We start from the raw sequence: 16959 nt of genomic DNA on the forward strand, positions 1-16959 counted from the left end.
AAGTCTCGGAGGCGAGACTGGAAAAGAAGGAAAACAACCGCTCCCTTTCCCTCCCCGACGTCGATTCTGAAGGCTGCCAAACCTCCCCCTTCCACCCAGCCAGTTCCCCATGGGAGCACGGAGCCCGTCCTTGCCGTGGCTGCTTCACCTCCCGCACAGGAGAGATTTCAAGCCCTAATTCTAGGAGGGAGGCAGGCGAGACCGTGCCAGGCCAGGATTTGGCCCTGCTGAGAGCACTGGTCACCCAGGCCCCCCTCTGCCTCTCGCAGCCAGGCCCTGGGGGCTCCCAGGCTGCGTTCGGTGGAGGGCAACTCCCTCCACTTTCTACATGCATTCACATGGTTACTAGGACTGTTCCCCCCACTGAAATCGCAGGGAATCGTCTTGATGTTTTTCAACACTGCCCTGGTGAGAAAGTAGAAGAAAACCAGCCCAGGCATCCCTGAAATTACAGGTCTGTTCCAGTTTCCAGATCACATCGGCTTTAAGGAAACGTAGACGATAATTCAGGCTTTCCATGGCGAGAGGCTGCTGTGAGCGCTTCCCTGCCTTGCTCGCTCGTGCCCCAGTCCAGTGTTTTCGTCAGTTCTGGGTGTAATTCAGACACAGCCAACCGTATCACTGCTTTGTGCATTTTTATTTACTTTAGCGTTTTAATAATACATGAGAAAGCAACTTTAAAACCAATTTCAAAATTTAAACAATTTATTGCAAATTTTACATTGCAGCAAATTTTAATCCAGTACACAGCCTTATGACTAGTTACAGATCAGGAAGCAATGGTTACCTGTCTCTGGGGAAAGGGCCAAGTGTGTGTGGGATACAGACAAAAACCCGACCCCTGTGGCTCACTGCTGCCACCAATTGTAGTATTTAAGAGAGCTAAGCAAGGGAGCAGGATCAGGGCTTTATACTGGCATCATGAAATTTGCCTTCTCTTGCTTTGCAGCTGGGAACATGCAATTATGAATCCTGAAAGGAAGCGCAGCAATTATCTGTGTGGTTTCTGTGAAATACGGTCTTTTGAATAAAGAATTGGGGGAAATTTTGAACACGGTGGCTATTGCTTTTATTTCCACTTAATTTCTAGTGAAACTGATTAAGAATGGTCATTACACTTAGGCAGCAATCAATCAGAGAACGTATTTCTGTTCCTTTCTTGGCACCCCAGAGATTAAGATTCCTAAAAATGTAAAGCAAAGGAGAACAAAGCAAACATGATTTAAAAGTTCATCACTTAGTCACAAAGCTCAGAGGCAGAGGAGAGGGCTAGATACGCTTCCCATAAGTGGACATCTCCAACATAAAGATTATACACATAATATTGACCTTTAAAACTGGCCACTAGCTTTACAGTAAAGTCAATAATGAAATAAACTGCCATAGTATGCTATCCAATTAATCATTTAGATTTGTTTCATTAGAGGGACACTTGCCATATACAGTTGATCCCAAAATTTAGGCATTGTAAACCTAAAATGAGCAGAAATTCCCCTATTTTTTTTCCTGTAAAACAATTTGTTAGAAACAATAACTAAGGTTTTCTGAAGGTGCATATGGGAATTTGAAAGCTTAACTAGGGAACTATAAACTACATGATCTATTTTAATCAGATGAGACGAAATGCAAAAAAGAAATATGCATTGAGGAAAGTAAACTAGATTTAAGCTGCTTAATGTCTAATAATTTTAAGATGTAGCAGTGGTATCCGACAGAAAGCTGATTTTTATATTAGGTTTTTTTAAAGTATATGATATGCGACTGACACTGTCCCTTTCCAACGGTGTTGGGCTGTAAACCACAGTAATTCATATTCACATGAACACACACTTTGTAAATGTGAAACATTGGAGATTTAAAAAAAAAAAAAGGAAGCACATGGTATAAAATGATAAAAAAGATTATGCTAATAAAAGCCAAACGGCAGCAGGAACAGCAGCAGCAGCTAGAACTGCTGGATAAGGCGCCGGCGCTGTGAGGTCTTCCGCAGCAGTCGTCTGTAGTCATAGGGATTATCTTCAGTTTTACTCTCTTCCAGGGGGCTTTCTGCAACCCTCGACCTAGGGATTAAGCGCAGAAATGTTTTAGAAATTAAAGTCAAAACATTTACCTTGGCAAACGCTCCTAATTGACTGCTTAACCTCCACCCTTGGGGGAAAAAATAAAAGGAAAAAGAAAAAAAAATCAACTGACTTTGCTAGGCCTCTTCCTGTGCTGCATAAAGCAGGCGCCTCGGAACAAACACATTATATATTAAGAGCAGATGAACACAGAAGAACAACATGTTCTTCTACGAAGGGGACATAATAAAAGGACATAAAAACGTTGAGAACGTGGGGTGCTTTGCAGTAGCATTTGCCCGATGGTTACTGAACCAGATTTTCAGTTGGCGTAAATTTGTTTGCTCTGTTTTTAACCTGCCTGTGGAGCTCACTGTAAGTGTCCATCTCATCTTATTTTTTTTTTCAGATGGCAAGCTGCATTTTGGAAGCCACCTCAGGATGGCCAGAAAAGGAGGCAGTCAAGCTGGTGGCTTCTCTGCAGAAAGCAGGCAGAAAGTTCAGTGCACATCCACCCTATTTAAAACCTAACTGATCAGAAATACAATTTTTAGGTTCTGCTTGTGCTGGTTTTGGCTGGGGCAGAGTTAATTTCTTTCTCAGTAGCTCGTATGGGGCTGTGTTTTGGATTTGTGCTGGAAACAGTGTTGACGATACAGGGACGCTTTAGCTACTGCTGAGCAGTGCTGACACAGAGTCAAGGCCTTTTCTGCTTCTCACACCACCCCACCAGTGAGTAGGCTGGGGGTGCACAAGAAGCTGGGAGGGGACACAGCTGGGACAGCTGACCCCAACTGACCAAAGGGATATTCCACACCATATGACGTCATGCTCAGCATATAAAGCTGGGGGAAGAAGAAGGAAGGGGGGGACGTTTGGAGTGATGGCGTTTGTCTTCCCAAGTAACTGTTACGCGTGATGGAGCCCTGCTTTCCTGGAGATGGCTGAACACCTGCCGGCCGATGGGAAATAGTGAATGAATTCCTTGTTTTGCTTTGCTTGCGTGCGCAGCTTTTGCTTTACCTAGTAAACTGTCTTTATCTCAGCCCATGAGTTTTCTAACTTTCACGCTTCTGATTCTCCCCCGCATCCCACTGGGAGGGAGTGAGCGAGCGGCTGGGTGGTGCTTAGATGCTGGCTGAGGTTAAGCCACGACACTGCTTTAGTTTAATTTGATTTTGGATCAGAGATTTACAGCAGGATGTCTGTCCATCTCATCTGGCACTTGGGAAGCCAAAAACTAGCAGGTAGGCTGAACACCAAGCATTTGTCCCTGCTGCATAAAGATGGGAAATTTTCAGCTATTCATTTTACAAGTTAATTTGGCAAGATTCCATGAATAAAAAAATAGATTTATGTCAAATTTTAAAGTGTATCTTTCTTTTTAAGAATCTTTTGAATGTCAACAAGGATATACAACAATTATTTTTTCCAGTTATTATTTTGTATGAATTACCGCTCAGTAGCTCTTAAAATTGAAGTCCTGCGCTCAGCTGGGTGTCTCTTCTTTCTTGTGGTAGAACTGCTGTCCTTTGAGGTGGAATCAGTAGATGAAATTTCTTGGTAGTAGATATCTAAGTCTAGGACTTTGCTTAGACTGTCAATAAATAAGTACAGTAAGTTAACAGTTCCACTTTTCAATATTATATTCAACATTTAAAAATAAGGCAACCAAATATCATTATTAGTTGTGGTTATGTGTTGAGGATCTAAGGAAAAATATATATAAGCACAAGAAATCAGCCTCTGAAATGTGACTGCTGTACGATGCAGATATTGAGAATTTTGGAATGCTACTTTTAGATGTTCATAAAGCAGACATATATGACTGAAATTGTTTGGGTTTGCCATTATACTCAATGGAGAGGCATTTTTATAATTCATCTGACCTATTTTAGATATCTCTTTGAGGAAGAGATGAATCATTTTCCTAAAGATGACTATTTTTTTCTCTGAGTACAAGAAGAGAGTCTAAAGCAACTAGGTCAGGTATCGGTGTCAATAATGCAGATGTCTCTTATTTTGTTAGATGAATGCTATCCAGGGTATCATATGTACAGAAAAAAACAATCCCAACATCCAGTTTAGAATGGGTAGGAAAAAAATAATATCCTAAAAGCAACCTGAAAAAAGAAGTTCAGAATTCAATTCTCACATTGGTAGAAACCAGAAATAACTCATTGATTTCAGTTGCTATGTTCTACCAATACAGAGTCAGCACATGAAAGAAGATACAGTCATGGAACTGGTTAACTAGATTTAAGATGAGTGAAACCTAACTGAGGCCAAATGAGAGAAAACACTAGATTTGGATTGTCTCCTGGCTGAACAGGAGACAATGATAGGTGTGAATTTTTTTCAGGATCTAAATTACATCAGAAGAACTGTAACAGACCAGACACAGGGGACATGGACATGAAGTGAATCCTTTAAGCAGTGGCATAATCAAATGCAATTTAAACTGAGGTTGAATGGAGCTAGATGCTGTGAGCACATATTATGTGCATATAATGTCATGTAACTTCCTTTAAGAGACGTATTTTAGATACAGAGTTTGTATTCTGCAACCTCAGCCGAGGATAGTGCTAAGAGCCCATTCATCTTGCATCTATGACCAGGCTACCACAGCACGCATGCTATAGTACTATAGCAATGTCACTGGGGAGCAGCGAAAAAGCTTAAGTATAGAAACACAAATAAAATAAAGCTATGAGGTATGTCAGGAGCTGTCAACCAGGTCTACAGCACACGTAAGGATCTAAGATATGGAAGGGCAGAATTATCTATTGCTTGCTTTATTTCTGCAGAGATCCATCAAAATAGGTTAGTTACACTGTGAAGAAAAGACTTCTGGTTAAAATGGCAAGGGCTACTATTCTTTCCCTGTTATTAATAATTGTTGTTTTAATTTTTTATGATCTATTTCCAAACAGTCATATATTTTTAGGAGAGAATTTTAACAGTCTTTGTATTTTTGCTAAGAAAAAAGAACTGGTTGCTCATTTGCTTTGACTGGAATTTTAAGCACCTTCAATTATTTTCTGTGTCAGAACTATCTTTGATGTGGACCTTATCTTAACTTATTATTATGCTTGTGTTGCCATGGTAAAGGGCCATGCTGTAGTAAAACTGAACGACTGAATTCTATAATGGATTTTTGTCGTTGAAAATTGCGTATTTTAACTTTGTATATGATGTCCTTCCTGTGAATCACCAAATTACCGTGCTTTTTTTAATGCTTTATTCTCCTGATTGAAGTACAGCTAAGAACTATTTCTAGAGTACTAAGATGACAATAGTGAGATAATGAAAAAAATTACCTTTCTTTTCGTGGTTTCCGTTTTTCGTCTTGTATTGATTTCTAAGAAAATACAAAGTAATTTAAAAAATACTAAGAGGAAAGCTTATTCAAAGATACAGTTCATCAATATGTTAGGTAGGAGAGTGTTGTATATTCTTCGTTAAAAGAAATTATAGAGAATCTAATTTGCTGAGCAAGCACCCCAGAAAAATCTTTCAGAATCTTTGAGACGGAGAATGGGATTAGCATGACTACTCCCAAATTTCAGTTGTCATATGTGAAAAAACCTAAAGTAATCATCATCAGAACAAAAAAGGAGATCTCAAACTTTCAAATATCTATAGTTGTCTTAATGAAGTTGACAACAGTATCTCACTGAGGCACATTTACTGTGATGCCATGAGAATTTCCATGAATACAGGCATCACAGTGGGAGCAGGCATAATCCTCTTCTCATTAATGTCAATGCAGTCTTGTCACAGGTTTTAGTAGAATAAAATGGACATTTAAAAAGCAGTATACTAGGTGGCAAAAGCACCTTTAGGATACAAAACATCCAGAAGTGCAGAGGAGAGAGATTTATAGGGAATGTGAATAATTTCTTATCTCTAATAGATTTCCATCCCTACAGCCAAAACAATGCTATGCTGCAGCATCTAAAGCATCACACTTCAAAAGTAGTATATTTAAGTGCAAAATCTTAATTTTGCACTTATTTATCTTAATTTTGCTCTTAATTGTGTTTCTTGCAATCGAGTGAAAACTTATTAGAATTAGTGAATTGTACCACTGCAAAGTCACTGAGAACCAGAAATCCTGATGGACAGACACTTCTTATGCAGGTAAATGCACAAGACATATAATTTCAAAATGATAGGCCGATCTAAAGAAATACACCCCAAAGTAAACTTTTAGTGCCTTGTATGAACAATGGGTTATTGTCAGACTTCATTTATACCTGTGCACCACTTCAGCTCATTTAATATGCAAGGAGATGAGTGAGAATAGAAGGTGTCTAGTATCTGTAATGTGATGTAAGTATCTGTTTTTGCAGAAGACAGAGGAAATTTTTCAGAAAACGCACTCATATTGCATGCCTTCACTTTCAGGTGATCTGGGCTTGATAATCATCTGTGAATACCTGCAGGTCACAGAGATTTTTAATAAGGTTGAAAATTAATGATAGCTGGAAAAGCTGACTACCCTCAAGTTAGAGCTCAATGACTTGCCCAAGGTCTAAGAATTTAAGAACTAGTAGGTCCCCTTTCTAAGCTTCAGTGTAGCAGATATTTACATGAACCTTTCCCTTACCAGTGTTAGGAAGACAGGCTTCTCTTTTTCACACCTTCTTGAAGAATACAACTAATTGAAGGTAAAATTGCTTAATACCTTGAAAAACTGCTGCTAAAAATTCGTTTAAAAATTCCCCGGCATTACTGCAGTTTTTGTTCACACTGATGTGATGGCTGTTTTCTGATACATGGAGCTGGCCATGTAACAAATTAGCTTTCAGAAAATACTGTGTTCCTGACTGTATAGTCTCGGCTTTCTAAATATGTATTACTTCAGAATTACACTTCACCTCAGAAATTTCCTAATATAGAATTCAGTTTCATGCCTTTCATTTCAGTCCTTTATCTCACCAATCTTGCTTTCACAAAACAAATCTTATTCTTACATGCCAATTCATTTTTAAGAATATCATTTCTCTTCAGAATATCACTGTTCCAAAGCTGTGTTATTTCAAAGCCCCCATAATAAAACAGCCGTATTTGTCTTTTTTGGTATGCCAGGCACAACTCTCCCTAAAGGCCCTGGTGACACCTTCTGTTGAAAGGAGAAGCAATTGCTACGGTTAGTTTATTAGCTGGGCTCTCACCGGCTGTTAAAATAGGTCACTAAGATACAGGCACCTCGAGCAAATGAGTTTAATTGCTTTTTTGTTGGAACTGCTTTCTGAGCTGCTTTTACATTTTCTTTCTTTCTGCTTACTTTCTTGCCTTTTTTTCTATATTTAAGGGCACTGAAGTCAAGAGTGGAAAGCAGCCCTTACATTTTCTGTCTTTCTGCTTACTTTCTTGCCTTTTTTTTAAGGGCACTGAAGTCAAGAGTGGAAAGCAGCCCTTGGTATCTGAACGTGGACCAAAGGCTATATAGAGGGACACTCAAATCCATTAGTCTCCTGAGCTGTTGGTATTTGCCAATTCCTTCATAATCACAATCTGACACATTTGTAAAGGAAGTTACAGTGTGCATACTAATACAGCCTATTTTAATATTTGCTCTCTCTGCAAGATCAAGCACTAATTTAGACACTCAAAATAGCTCTCCGAATGAACCTGTTTCTCTCTCGTGACTTACAAAGAAACTACGGAGACTGGGCACTTAATTTGGGTATCGAAAGTGCAAATGCTGCTTACGTGTATAATGAATGTATGTATGTTTAGGTACAAAACTAAAAATTGGCCTGACCTAGGGCCCCAATCCAGGGTAACTCTGATCCTTAATAATTTCAAATCTAGTTTGAAATGTGAGGTTTGTGGCCTGCCTCCTTTCAGCAGGGCACACCTTTTATGTTGTATTAGAAAGGAATACAGGGAATCGGGCAATTAGAAAGAAAGTTTAGATGGGAATTATCTGGCAGTCTTAGCCCACAAAAGTTTGCTAAACTCACATGTATTAGAGTGTAGTAGGTGGAGTCTTCTGGATTATTTAATGTCTTAGGCTTCCGTGGCCTCCTTGGGGGTCTCTGCATTGGGCGAGAGTCTTCTACTTTGGCTGCAACTGTAAAAAACCAGAAGATAGCAATGCTTATTTCACCAAAGAGAGCAAAAAAATCCACGTAGCCACTTTTACTGCTTGCAGTAACTCAAGAAAGCAACCGTTTGGGGCATTTCCATGACCAGATTGAAAAGGGGAATGGGTTTATCCGTTTGAGTCCTGACTACCACATGGATACATGCTATGTAATGAATGTCAGGCTGGAACAGCCGAGCAGTCTGCCTGGCACAGGCTTCTCCTTCTGAAAAGGGCTGATGCTCCACATTCAGAAAAGGACTCTGAAGGATAATGGCTACTGGAAGGCTACCAACTCGTAACAGACCTGGGCAGCGGGGATGATGTTTTTTAAGATTCAAGTCAATCATTAAGGTGCTGAATGAGGGAACTACCATTAGACCTCTGATTCAGAGGTTAGTCCTCTACATTATCATGGTGTAGATTTTCCCCAAGGTCTCCTGCCAAGGCTGTTCTGTTTCAAGACAAATCATGTACCACTGGGCAACACAGCGTGACCATGTCTATCACATCCAGTATAATCTAGTTGAGCGTACTCAACTTCTGGTCTATTTCTACAAAAGCTTTCTGCAAACATGCAAAAAATGTTTTCATTCTAATGGAAACGAAATCAAGATTTTAACACAAAATGGAACTGCTGTCCTCTGGCAGTCTCCAAACTCAAAGTTAAACACTGACTTGTGGGTTACGTTGGCTGGCACATGGGGAACTAGACAAATGTCTTGGGTATTTGCTTGTTAAAAATCTATATGCAATTCTGACAGTATTAAGATACAGGGCTGCTAAGTGTTCATAGGCTTATAGGTTCTGAGACCACAGAACTGACTCAGCGGGGCTGAGGAACCACAAATGTACAGTGTGGTGAGCATAACCACCTTACATTCAGCTTCAGCTATAGGAAAAGTTAATAGGGGCTACGGCAATTCCTTCATGTTGAAGGAGGCGGGGCTTGCAGGGCAGCAGAACACCTACGATAGAGATGGGTCATACGGACACATACAGGGTGATGAAGTCACAGCACATGGTGAACGGTGTGTCCAGGTATATTGCATTATCCAATGAGATTTTAGATTGTCCTTGTTCCATCACAGAAGTATTCAGAGGACAGTCCATGAGAAAAAACATCTCCTTACTCATAAATGAATATAGCGTGAGGGTGGAATGAGGATCTAGCTCCCAATGAATTACTGAAGTGTGTTCTGCTGATCTAATCCTCTTTCACATGAAGTGACTTTAACTCCATAACCCCAATGTGCTAACTACATGTGATTGAGTCTTAGAAGGAAGAATGTATTTTGTTCTCTAATGACCATTAGAAACCCTTTTACACAATAAAAATAAAAACTCTCCCGTGTACATCAGACATCTTTTTAATTAAGGAGGTGGCACAATCATTTAAAATGAGAAAGGATCAGTAATACATCAGTGTTGACTCCTGCAAAATTAGCTGTGTAAGTTTTTTGTTATGTGTGATAAATAAAGGTTTGTAAAGGTCATGGATATACAGAGGAGGCAGAATGAATAATGTTAATTTAAATTGTAGTTGGATAATGATTACATTTATTGTTTTAGTTTCTTATCTGAAATGCAGACTGCTTCTCATGCAATGAATGAACAAGTATCTCTTAACATTTTGCACTTAAGAGAACAATGGTATTTTTCTAAGCCAGGGTACAGATAATTCATGTTAAACAATGAAATTTAGATGCAATAAATTCATTTTAGTAACCTGTATTAAATATAAATTACATTCTCTGATTTGAATAGGTAAATAGCACCTGACTGTGCTCTTATGTGGGCTGTTGTTACCCTGCTGCATTTCAAATGGGCCACCTGGGGTTATCTGAGTTTCCATTTGTGAGAGAGTAGAGGCATATCTTCGCTGTTTTATTTTTAAACACAACAGGAGCCTAAACTGGAAAAAATACTTAAAAACAACCCCTTAAAATTCAGTGTAGTTGAATAGAAACACCTAACCCCTTGTCTGTTGGACATTTTCAAAAATTGTGTCAAAGATCATGACTACATGAAAATCTGGAGAAAGAAAACAAAGCCAAATTGAGGGCTCTAGGAAAATTCTAAGGAAAAGGCTCTCATAATACCTACAGATTTTTTATTGTCCCCTAAGAATTCATCACTATGTATGCTGTTATGTTATTTAATTCACCACTGTCAAACACATAAAGCATTATCATATTCGAGATTACAATTATTCCAAATGAAATTACTTGTATACTTCTTGCGTATGTGCTCTGCAAAGACGACTCCTCTTACATTCAAAAAACATCATTTTGGCAATGATAAGGGTTTCAGTAAAAAATAGCTTTTAACCTCAGCTCGTGCATTGTACATATGTATGAGCTATGCAAAAGAGTCGAGGGGACAGAAATACCATGTTGGGGCAGACAGCCTTCTAAGCTTGGACCTCCATCGTTCCTTTTTAAAATTACATAGAGGGCTGAAAATGCAATTCTGAGTTTTGTTTCCAAATTACAGTAAGTAAAAAAACAGTTTGATGGGTTTAGCTTGCTTTGTTTCACCAGAAAGTGAACCTGTGATTTCCTTCTGCACTTAGATTTGTGTGTTCATTGCTACTGAAATACAGCTGATGTGGTAGTTACTTGTATTGGATAACTCACTGCACAAAGTAAAATTTCCTTTTTTATTAGTTGCTGATAATTCCAGAAATCATTTAGTTAGTAGAGTTAAAGGTGGAAGGCAAATTAAATACCCAAGCCTGATAAACGGTGAGTTTGATGCGCTTGTTTTCCAGATGGCCTATACCTTTCTGCAGTAGGCAATGAAGCATAAAGAAGGAGTATAATCATTCACTTATTAATAGGCCAATTATGTTGCTTCTAGAGTCCATTACAAAGAAAAGGTTTTTCTTGAAGCCCAGTCTCTCCATACTAAAATATCTTATAGCCTATTTTTCCTTAAGACTTCAAGTATCTCTAGCAAGATCTGGCTGTGTGCTCTATATGTAAAAGGAAAACCGATGCTTTCTATCTAACAAATATTTAAATACATATGTTACAACATTGATATGAAAAGCATTCACAACAGTAGCCGTCAAAGCACTTTGGAAATGTCAGGTTGGCACTATCATCCCTATCCTACTAGCAGGGTAAATGAGATGCACAAAGCAAGACACACCGAGACTTGCTTAAGGTTATATCCCAGTTAGTCATTAGCACAGCTAAGGAGCTGGACTGAAAGACTGTGCTGAGGCTCCCGGCTCTGCAGCCAGCCCATGCCCTGCAGTTATATCTACCTGAACAGGTGCTGTCAGTGCTGTGACACATTCACATGCCTTAGAAACAATGCATAGGAGAAATCGGAAACAAAAGCATTTGATGCTACACAGACATTCCTTTTTAAAGGTTTTACCAACAGGTAGGCAAGTTGAACAAGTTGAAAGGGAGAAGAATTTTCCTCAAATTGCTTAAGTGCATGCAGTCAGTACTCAATTAGTCAAAAGAAAGAGGTATTGCTCTCGTGACATGGATGCTTTGCTTTTGAACCTCAACAGAGAATGTCAGCCATGCTGTAACCCATGCCCAGGAAGTTATATCTCTCTGCTGCCCAAACCTGAAGCAGACTGTCAAAACGTACATTTGATCAAGTGATGATGGAAAGTTTAATAAAAGTTAAGGTCATTCTCCATGAGAATGAATGACTTACAGAGTTAAGGGTCAGCAGAGACATGTGAACGGTGTGGCTGCCAGGTAACATTAAAGAAGGTTTAGCAAACTTATGGAAAACTTCTTATTCTTATCAGTATCTCAGCTAGCTCGTTTAACACTACCTCAAAGGTTCCTACCTAAGTCGCACACACGCTCTTTGACTCTATGGTGTTCAGTTACGAGGTGTTACTACTTTCATACTCAGTCCTCACTGAAAGCTCCAAATACACTGAAAAAATAAGAAAAGGGACAATGAAATTTAGGACCAGCTCATTTAATGTATGTGTATCCTGAACACCACCACAAACTACGGAAACTGTGAAGAGCTGCAAGTGCTTGAAACATTCAAGTATGAGCAAGAAATGCTTGAATAAAGATGAGTCAGTATCAACAGCCCTTTAGGTTGAACTGTGTCTGCACATTCTGATGTACAACGATAAGCTTGGAAGACAACGATCTCAAGGAATCAACATCCATGGATGCCAATGTAAATTAATGTATGACTTACAACAGATCTTACACTGAAGGCTGGAGAAATAGTGTGGTTACAGCTGTGATAAGCATCTAAGTGATGAAAGGTCTCTATTTATTAGGCCACCTGGAGAAACAGATAAACCTGTCTTCAGGTCATTTAAGTGAAATGTTACATGTTTGATTCAGTGCTGTTCCACATCTTACGAGGACAGGAAGTGTAAAGCCAGGCTCAGAATAAAGCAGGAAGAAAAACAAGAGTAAGAGCAGTAATTGTATGGGTTTTGTAGAGGGGCTTAGAAGTAATCAGCAAAATGCAAATATAGCAACCGGAATTCCAGGACTTGATAATGAGAAGTGAACAGCTATTACTGCTTACAACATTTATGTGCATACCTTTTTACTGTCCTAATTGTACATAGTATGAGGATGTAATTACTCAGGTTTGGGATTTGCACATAGAAAAGCACTGCCATTTAACATTCTGGTTAGTAATTTTCAGGTATTGTTTATTCACGGGATGTTTACCACAGCCAGATTTGGAAGTTACGGTTGATGGATGCAAATTCTTAGCAATCTGGAAAAAACAGAGGGATTATTCTGGCACAGACCTAGAACTAGGAACTGCAAGAGTCTGAGAACTTTCCGATTGCATCCAGCAGGAGTTGAGAGTGTGTGATCTCTCGTGCCTAAGTCCCGCCAGCCCCACTGAAGGAAGCAGTTTCAGTCTCTGACCGACACTAATACTCTCATTTCTGAGAGTCTGGTGACCTGGGATTATTGCTATTTAAGAGAGGATGTTTAAGGAAAATGGCTGTACTCCACTTCCATGACCTCCCAAATCTTATGCTCTGCCATGGATCTGACCACTTCCCAACACAGATCTTGTACGTCCTGGCTGCATGGTGCCCAAAGGGCCACTCCGGTAGCTGAGAACGGCCAGACAGCGGAAGTGCTTGACTACCCTGCTTTTCTCCAGTCCCACGCCTCATTGCTCCCTGGCCGGACACTCACTTGCAAAGAAGAAAGACCGGCCAGGGAATACTGCTCTGCTCACCCAGTGCTACACGGGCTCCCTTTTCCTTGCAAAGGCTGCCCATGAAACCTCCATAAACACTGCTGCGGCAGCCTACAGCAGGAGAAATCCTGGATGAAAACCCTGCCTGTCTCACTGCTTCATGTAACTGAAGAGGTCCTCAGCTGCACCGGCGTTCCTTGTACCATGTGAATTTCGCTCTAAATATAGAAAATTCTCTTCCTGAGATTTTGTACTTGAACTGTCATTTAATATTTACAAGGATGGGCACCATTAGTCATCTGGAGAAAAAAAGAATTGCTCCCATAATGATCAAATTCCCCTCACTTCAGGCTTTGACCTCAAAAAACCTGACAGTGGTAATTTGTGCATCTATTCTGACACCACAGTAACCCAAGGCTCACTAGCAATCCAAAGGTGCAGTCCTGGGATGCAGCCATTATGTTTAGCTGAAAGCATTTAGCAAGCAAATACAACCTACTCAGAAATTCAAGCCACAGGGAATCTTGTTTATTCCAGGAACCTTGTGCAGCTTGCTTTATGCATTTTTATAAATACAAATAAATTCATTTAAGAACAACTTAACCTTGTGGATTTAAGATTCATTTAACCTTTTTGCTCATATGTTCTTTAAACTGCAGGCTTTGCATTTTTATTAAACAGTTTTGAAAATCTGAACATTTGTCACAGTACGCCATCCAGCTGCCCCACAGTTCCTCCCCTTCTGTGGGTAGCAACGTAATAAAATATTTTATTAGAGGAGCCAGTAAGTTCTCAAACGAAACAATGGCCACCTACCCACAGATGAAGGTGGACAAGTATTCCTAATCTGGCATACAGCTATAAAATACAATTCACGTGTTATAGCTGTAAAATGACATATAAAACTAGTGAAGCTGAGGAAGAAGTGTAAATAAATGTAAATGACCAAAGTAATTACAAATAGGTAAATACTTCATGATTCAAAGAACAGCTAAAGCTCAACAATCATTGCCTTCATAAGGGTAGGACAGCAAAGGTAGCCCTAGAGGGAAACCTGCAGTAAAAGCATATCCTTCTGTAAATGTGTGTGTATAAATTGTACTGTAACACATAATGTAGGCAAGAAGACAGGAAGGCTCCTCCCTGTTTAATAGACAGTGGATCACTCACCACATCTACTTGCTTCACTTTAGCATGACAGTCTGCAGTACATTACCTCAGGTCTTTGTTTTATGTAGTTATCTTACTATACTGCATACAGGAAGAAAGTATGATATCCAGAATGCTGATAACTCCTGTGTTGTAGACAGTACAACCTAAATGAACTGAACACAGGCATATTTTTACTTAAATATTCTCTACATCTAGTTAGATCATGTTTGCTATAATAAACATCTACTTAAGTTAAGACAACGCAGCTTTGTGACTGAGCTCTGTAATGCTTAGGCTCCAGTCGGCTCACAGGCAAGCTGGGGAGTTACTGTAGTGAATTCCCCTCCTTCAGTACACTGTGCATTGATCATAGCTGGAAAGGATACAGTTTTCCTGTTGTGTGAATTATGTTTGAATGTAGAAAAAGAAACTTCACGTTCCGCACTGAGGAAGGTCTTTCAGCGGACTGGTTAGCAGTTATAAATATGGCTGTGGGGATGTGAGAAATCAGGGATCGGGTCCCTGCTGCCATCACTCCATATCCTAGGTGAGTGGCTGAGCCTGGCGCCCACTGTTAAACTGTGTTGCAGAGAGTGAAACTTCACGTCATGGCTGGGAAGGGTGGCAGAACACAGTCTTCGGCTAAAGCCCAGCTCACCTTCCTTCTCGCTTTTTTAAAGTTCCATGTCTGGCAAAATTCACCTTCATTACATTTACCATGAGTAGCCACACAAGTTGTACGAGGTACTTGAGTCAACAACAGAACACAGCAAACACAAACTACGGCTGCCCAACTCTGACCAGCTGGGCAAGGGCAGCCAAGGAACCAGACCCAGCTCAAAGTGTGAAGCCTGTTGTATCAAGGGAAAGTTGGCTACAGAAAGATTGGGAACAAGAGTTCTAGTAAGAACTGTTTGAGGACTGTTTTTGGGGTGGTTTGACTTACTGGAGCAGAGTGTTGAAGTGAGTGACTAGCTGGACAGCAGTAAACAGGCTGGAAGGGCTAGTTTGGTTTGAGATAGAAGGGGCCAACTCATGCTTTACCGTGTTTAAGGGCTGGTAGGACAGCTTTAGCTGGCCTGTGCTTTGGTGGCACATTTCTCTGTAGCGAGTTCAGTCATAGCTTCTTAGTCAAATAGCACCCACTATTTAATTTTAAATGCATTCACCTTTGAAAAAAGTAACTACTTCCGAGCTCTGTACTTACCTTGTCTACACGCCAACTTGCAGCAATTTAATCAAAACCAAAGCATGTGTCCACCATATTTATTTTGAAAAAAAATATATTTTGCAAAAATTCTGCATGAGCCATCTTGAAACGAGCATGCTTTGACTACCAAGTATGTTTTAATCTGTATGAATGAGCATTCAAGACTCTCTTTTTGATGCTTCCTACTATTTTGAAGTTATGATTGCTATTGCTGACATTTTTTGCAAAAGACAGTTAGTCAAAATAGCAAACATTCAATTTTTGCATCCATAAGGGAAAAAAAGGGGGACTTGTAAGTCATCAGAATTTCTGTAAAGATTTTGCCTGGTGCACAAAAGAGCTAAGTGCTGTCCTGTCACACATACAAACATTTGTCAGGAGAAAACATAAATCCTCCTTTTGTTAAGACCGCAAAACATTAGTGTGTAAAAAAATCTTACTTCTTTCTATTTATTAAAATGAGGCCAAAGACCTGGTCTCTTGTGCACTCAACAACTGTTTCAGTGTTGTCTTAAAAAGCGTTTTGACTTGGTTCAAAGAAATGTATGACATTTTTCATGTTGTTGTTCAAAAGGATACAACGCAGCACTTTCACACACTTTACCATTGGAAAAACGCTGTATTATGACACCACAGAGGTTTAAAGCAGTGGCACATCTTCAGAGATAAAGGGAAGTGTGAAGTGGCTGACTGGTCACCACTTTAAGCAGGGTTGCACGCAAAGGTGACAAACTCTGGCATCCTTTTGTCTCCCGTAGAGCTACTTAAATTTATAGCAATGTTAAGAGTAGACTTTGCTCCATTTTGCACATGGCATGAACATACTGGTACATTTTCACCTGGTTCACTTGTGTAAGTAATGAGATCTTTAACTGGTAAAACAGGGATTTGTGTATTCCCTTTCCCTCTATCTACCTCTCTTCTCTAGCTTCTGTGAGAAAATATGTAAGAACCAAGAGTTATTTTCCAAAGCATGAATTTTTAATTTCTCAGGTTTATGTTGTCAAAAACCAGCAATATTTAACAGAGAACTCAGTACAAACCCATTAATGACAATTACAAGCATTGCTCTGTCTTTAATGAAAGATTATGGCATTTAGTTTTCCATTTCACATCTGTCTTCTCTTGCAGTCTTTGGTATTGGAAACAGGTTGAACTACATAGATTATCTACTAGCAGCCAGTTTACACTTAGAGGTTTAGATTTTGTAAACACCAAGCCCTCGTTTTAGCAGCTTGCCCATTTGAGAGGACTGCAAAGTGGGA

General features: G+C 39.7%; 1 protein-coding gene across 1 annotated transcript in view; it reads right to left on the reverse strand.

The window, feature by feature from the left end:
* Positions 1-1945: 1945 nt before the first annotated feature.
* Positions 1946-16959, reverse strand: part of MYO3A (myosin IIIA) — a 115382-nt gene continuing 100368 nt past the window's right edge. Inside the window, 4 exon segments of the mRNA XM_019470996.1 lie at positions 1946-2060; positions 3517-3657; positions 5381-5421; positions 8036-8145. Coding sequence (XP_019326541.1) covers positions 1946-2060; positions 3517-3657; positions 5381-5421; positions 8036-8145 — 407 coding nt within the window.

The sequence above is a fragment of the Aptenodytes forsteri genome, unplaced genomic scaffold, assembly GCF_000699145.1.
Source record: "Aptenodytes forsteri isolate BGI_AS27 unplaced genomic scaffold, ASM69914v1 Scaffold336, whole genome shotgun sequence".
Taxonomy (NCBI): domain Eukaryota; kingdom Metazoa; phylum Chordata; class Aves; order Sphenisciformes; family Spheniscidae; genus Aptenodytes; species Aptenodytes forsteri.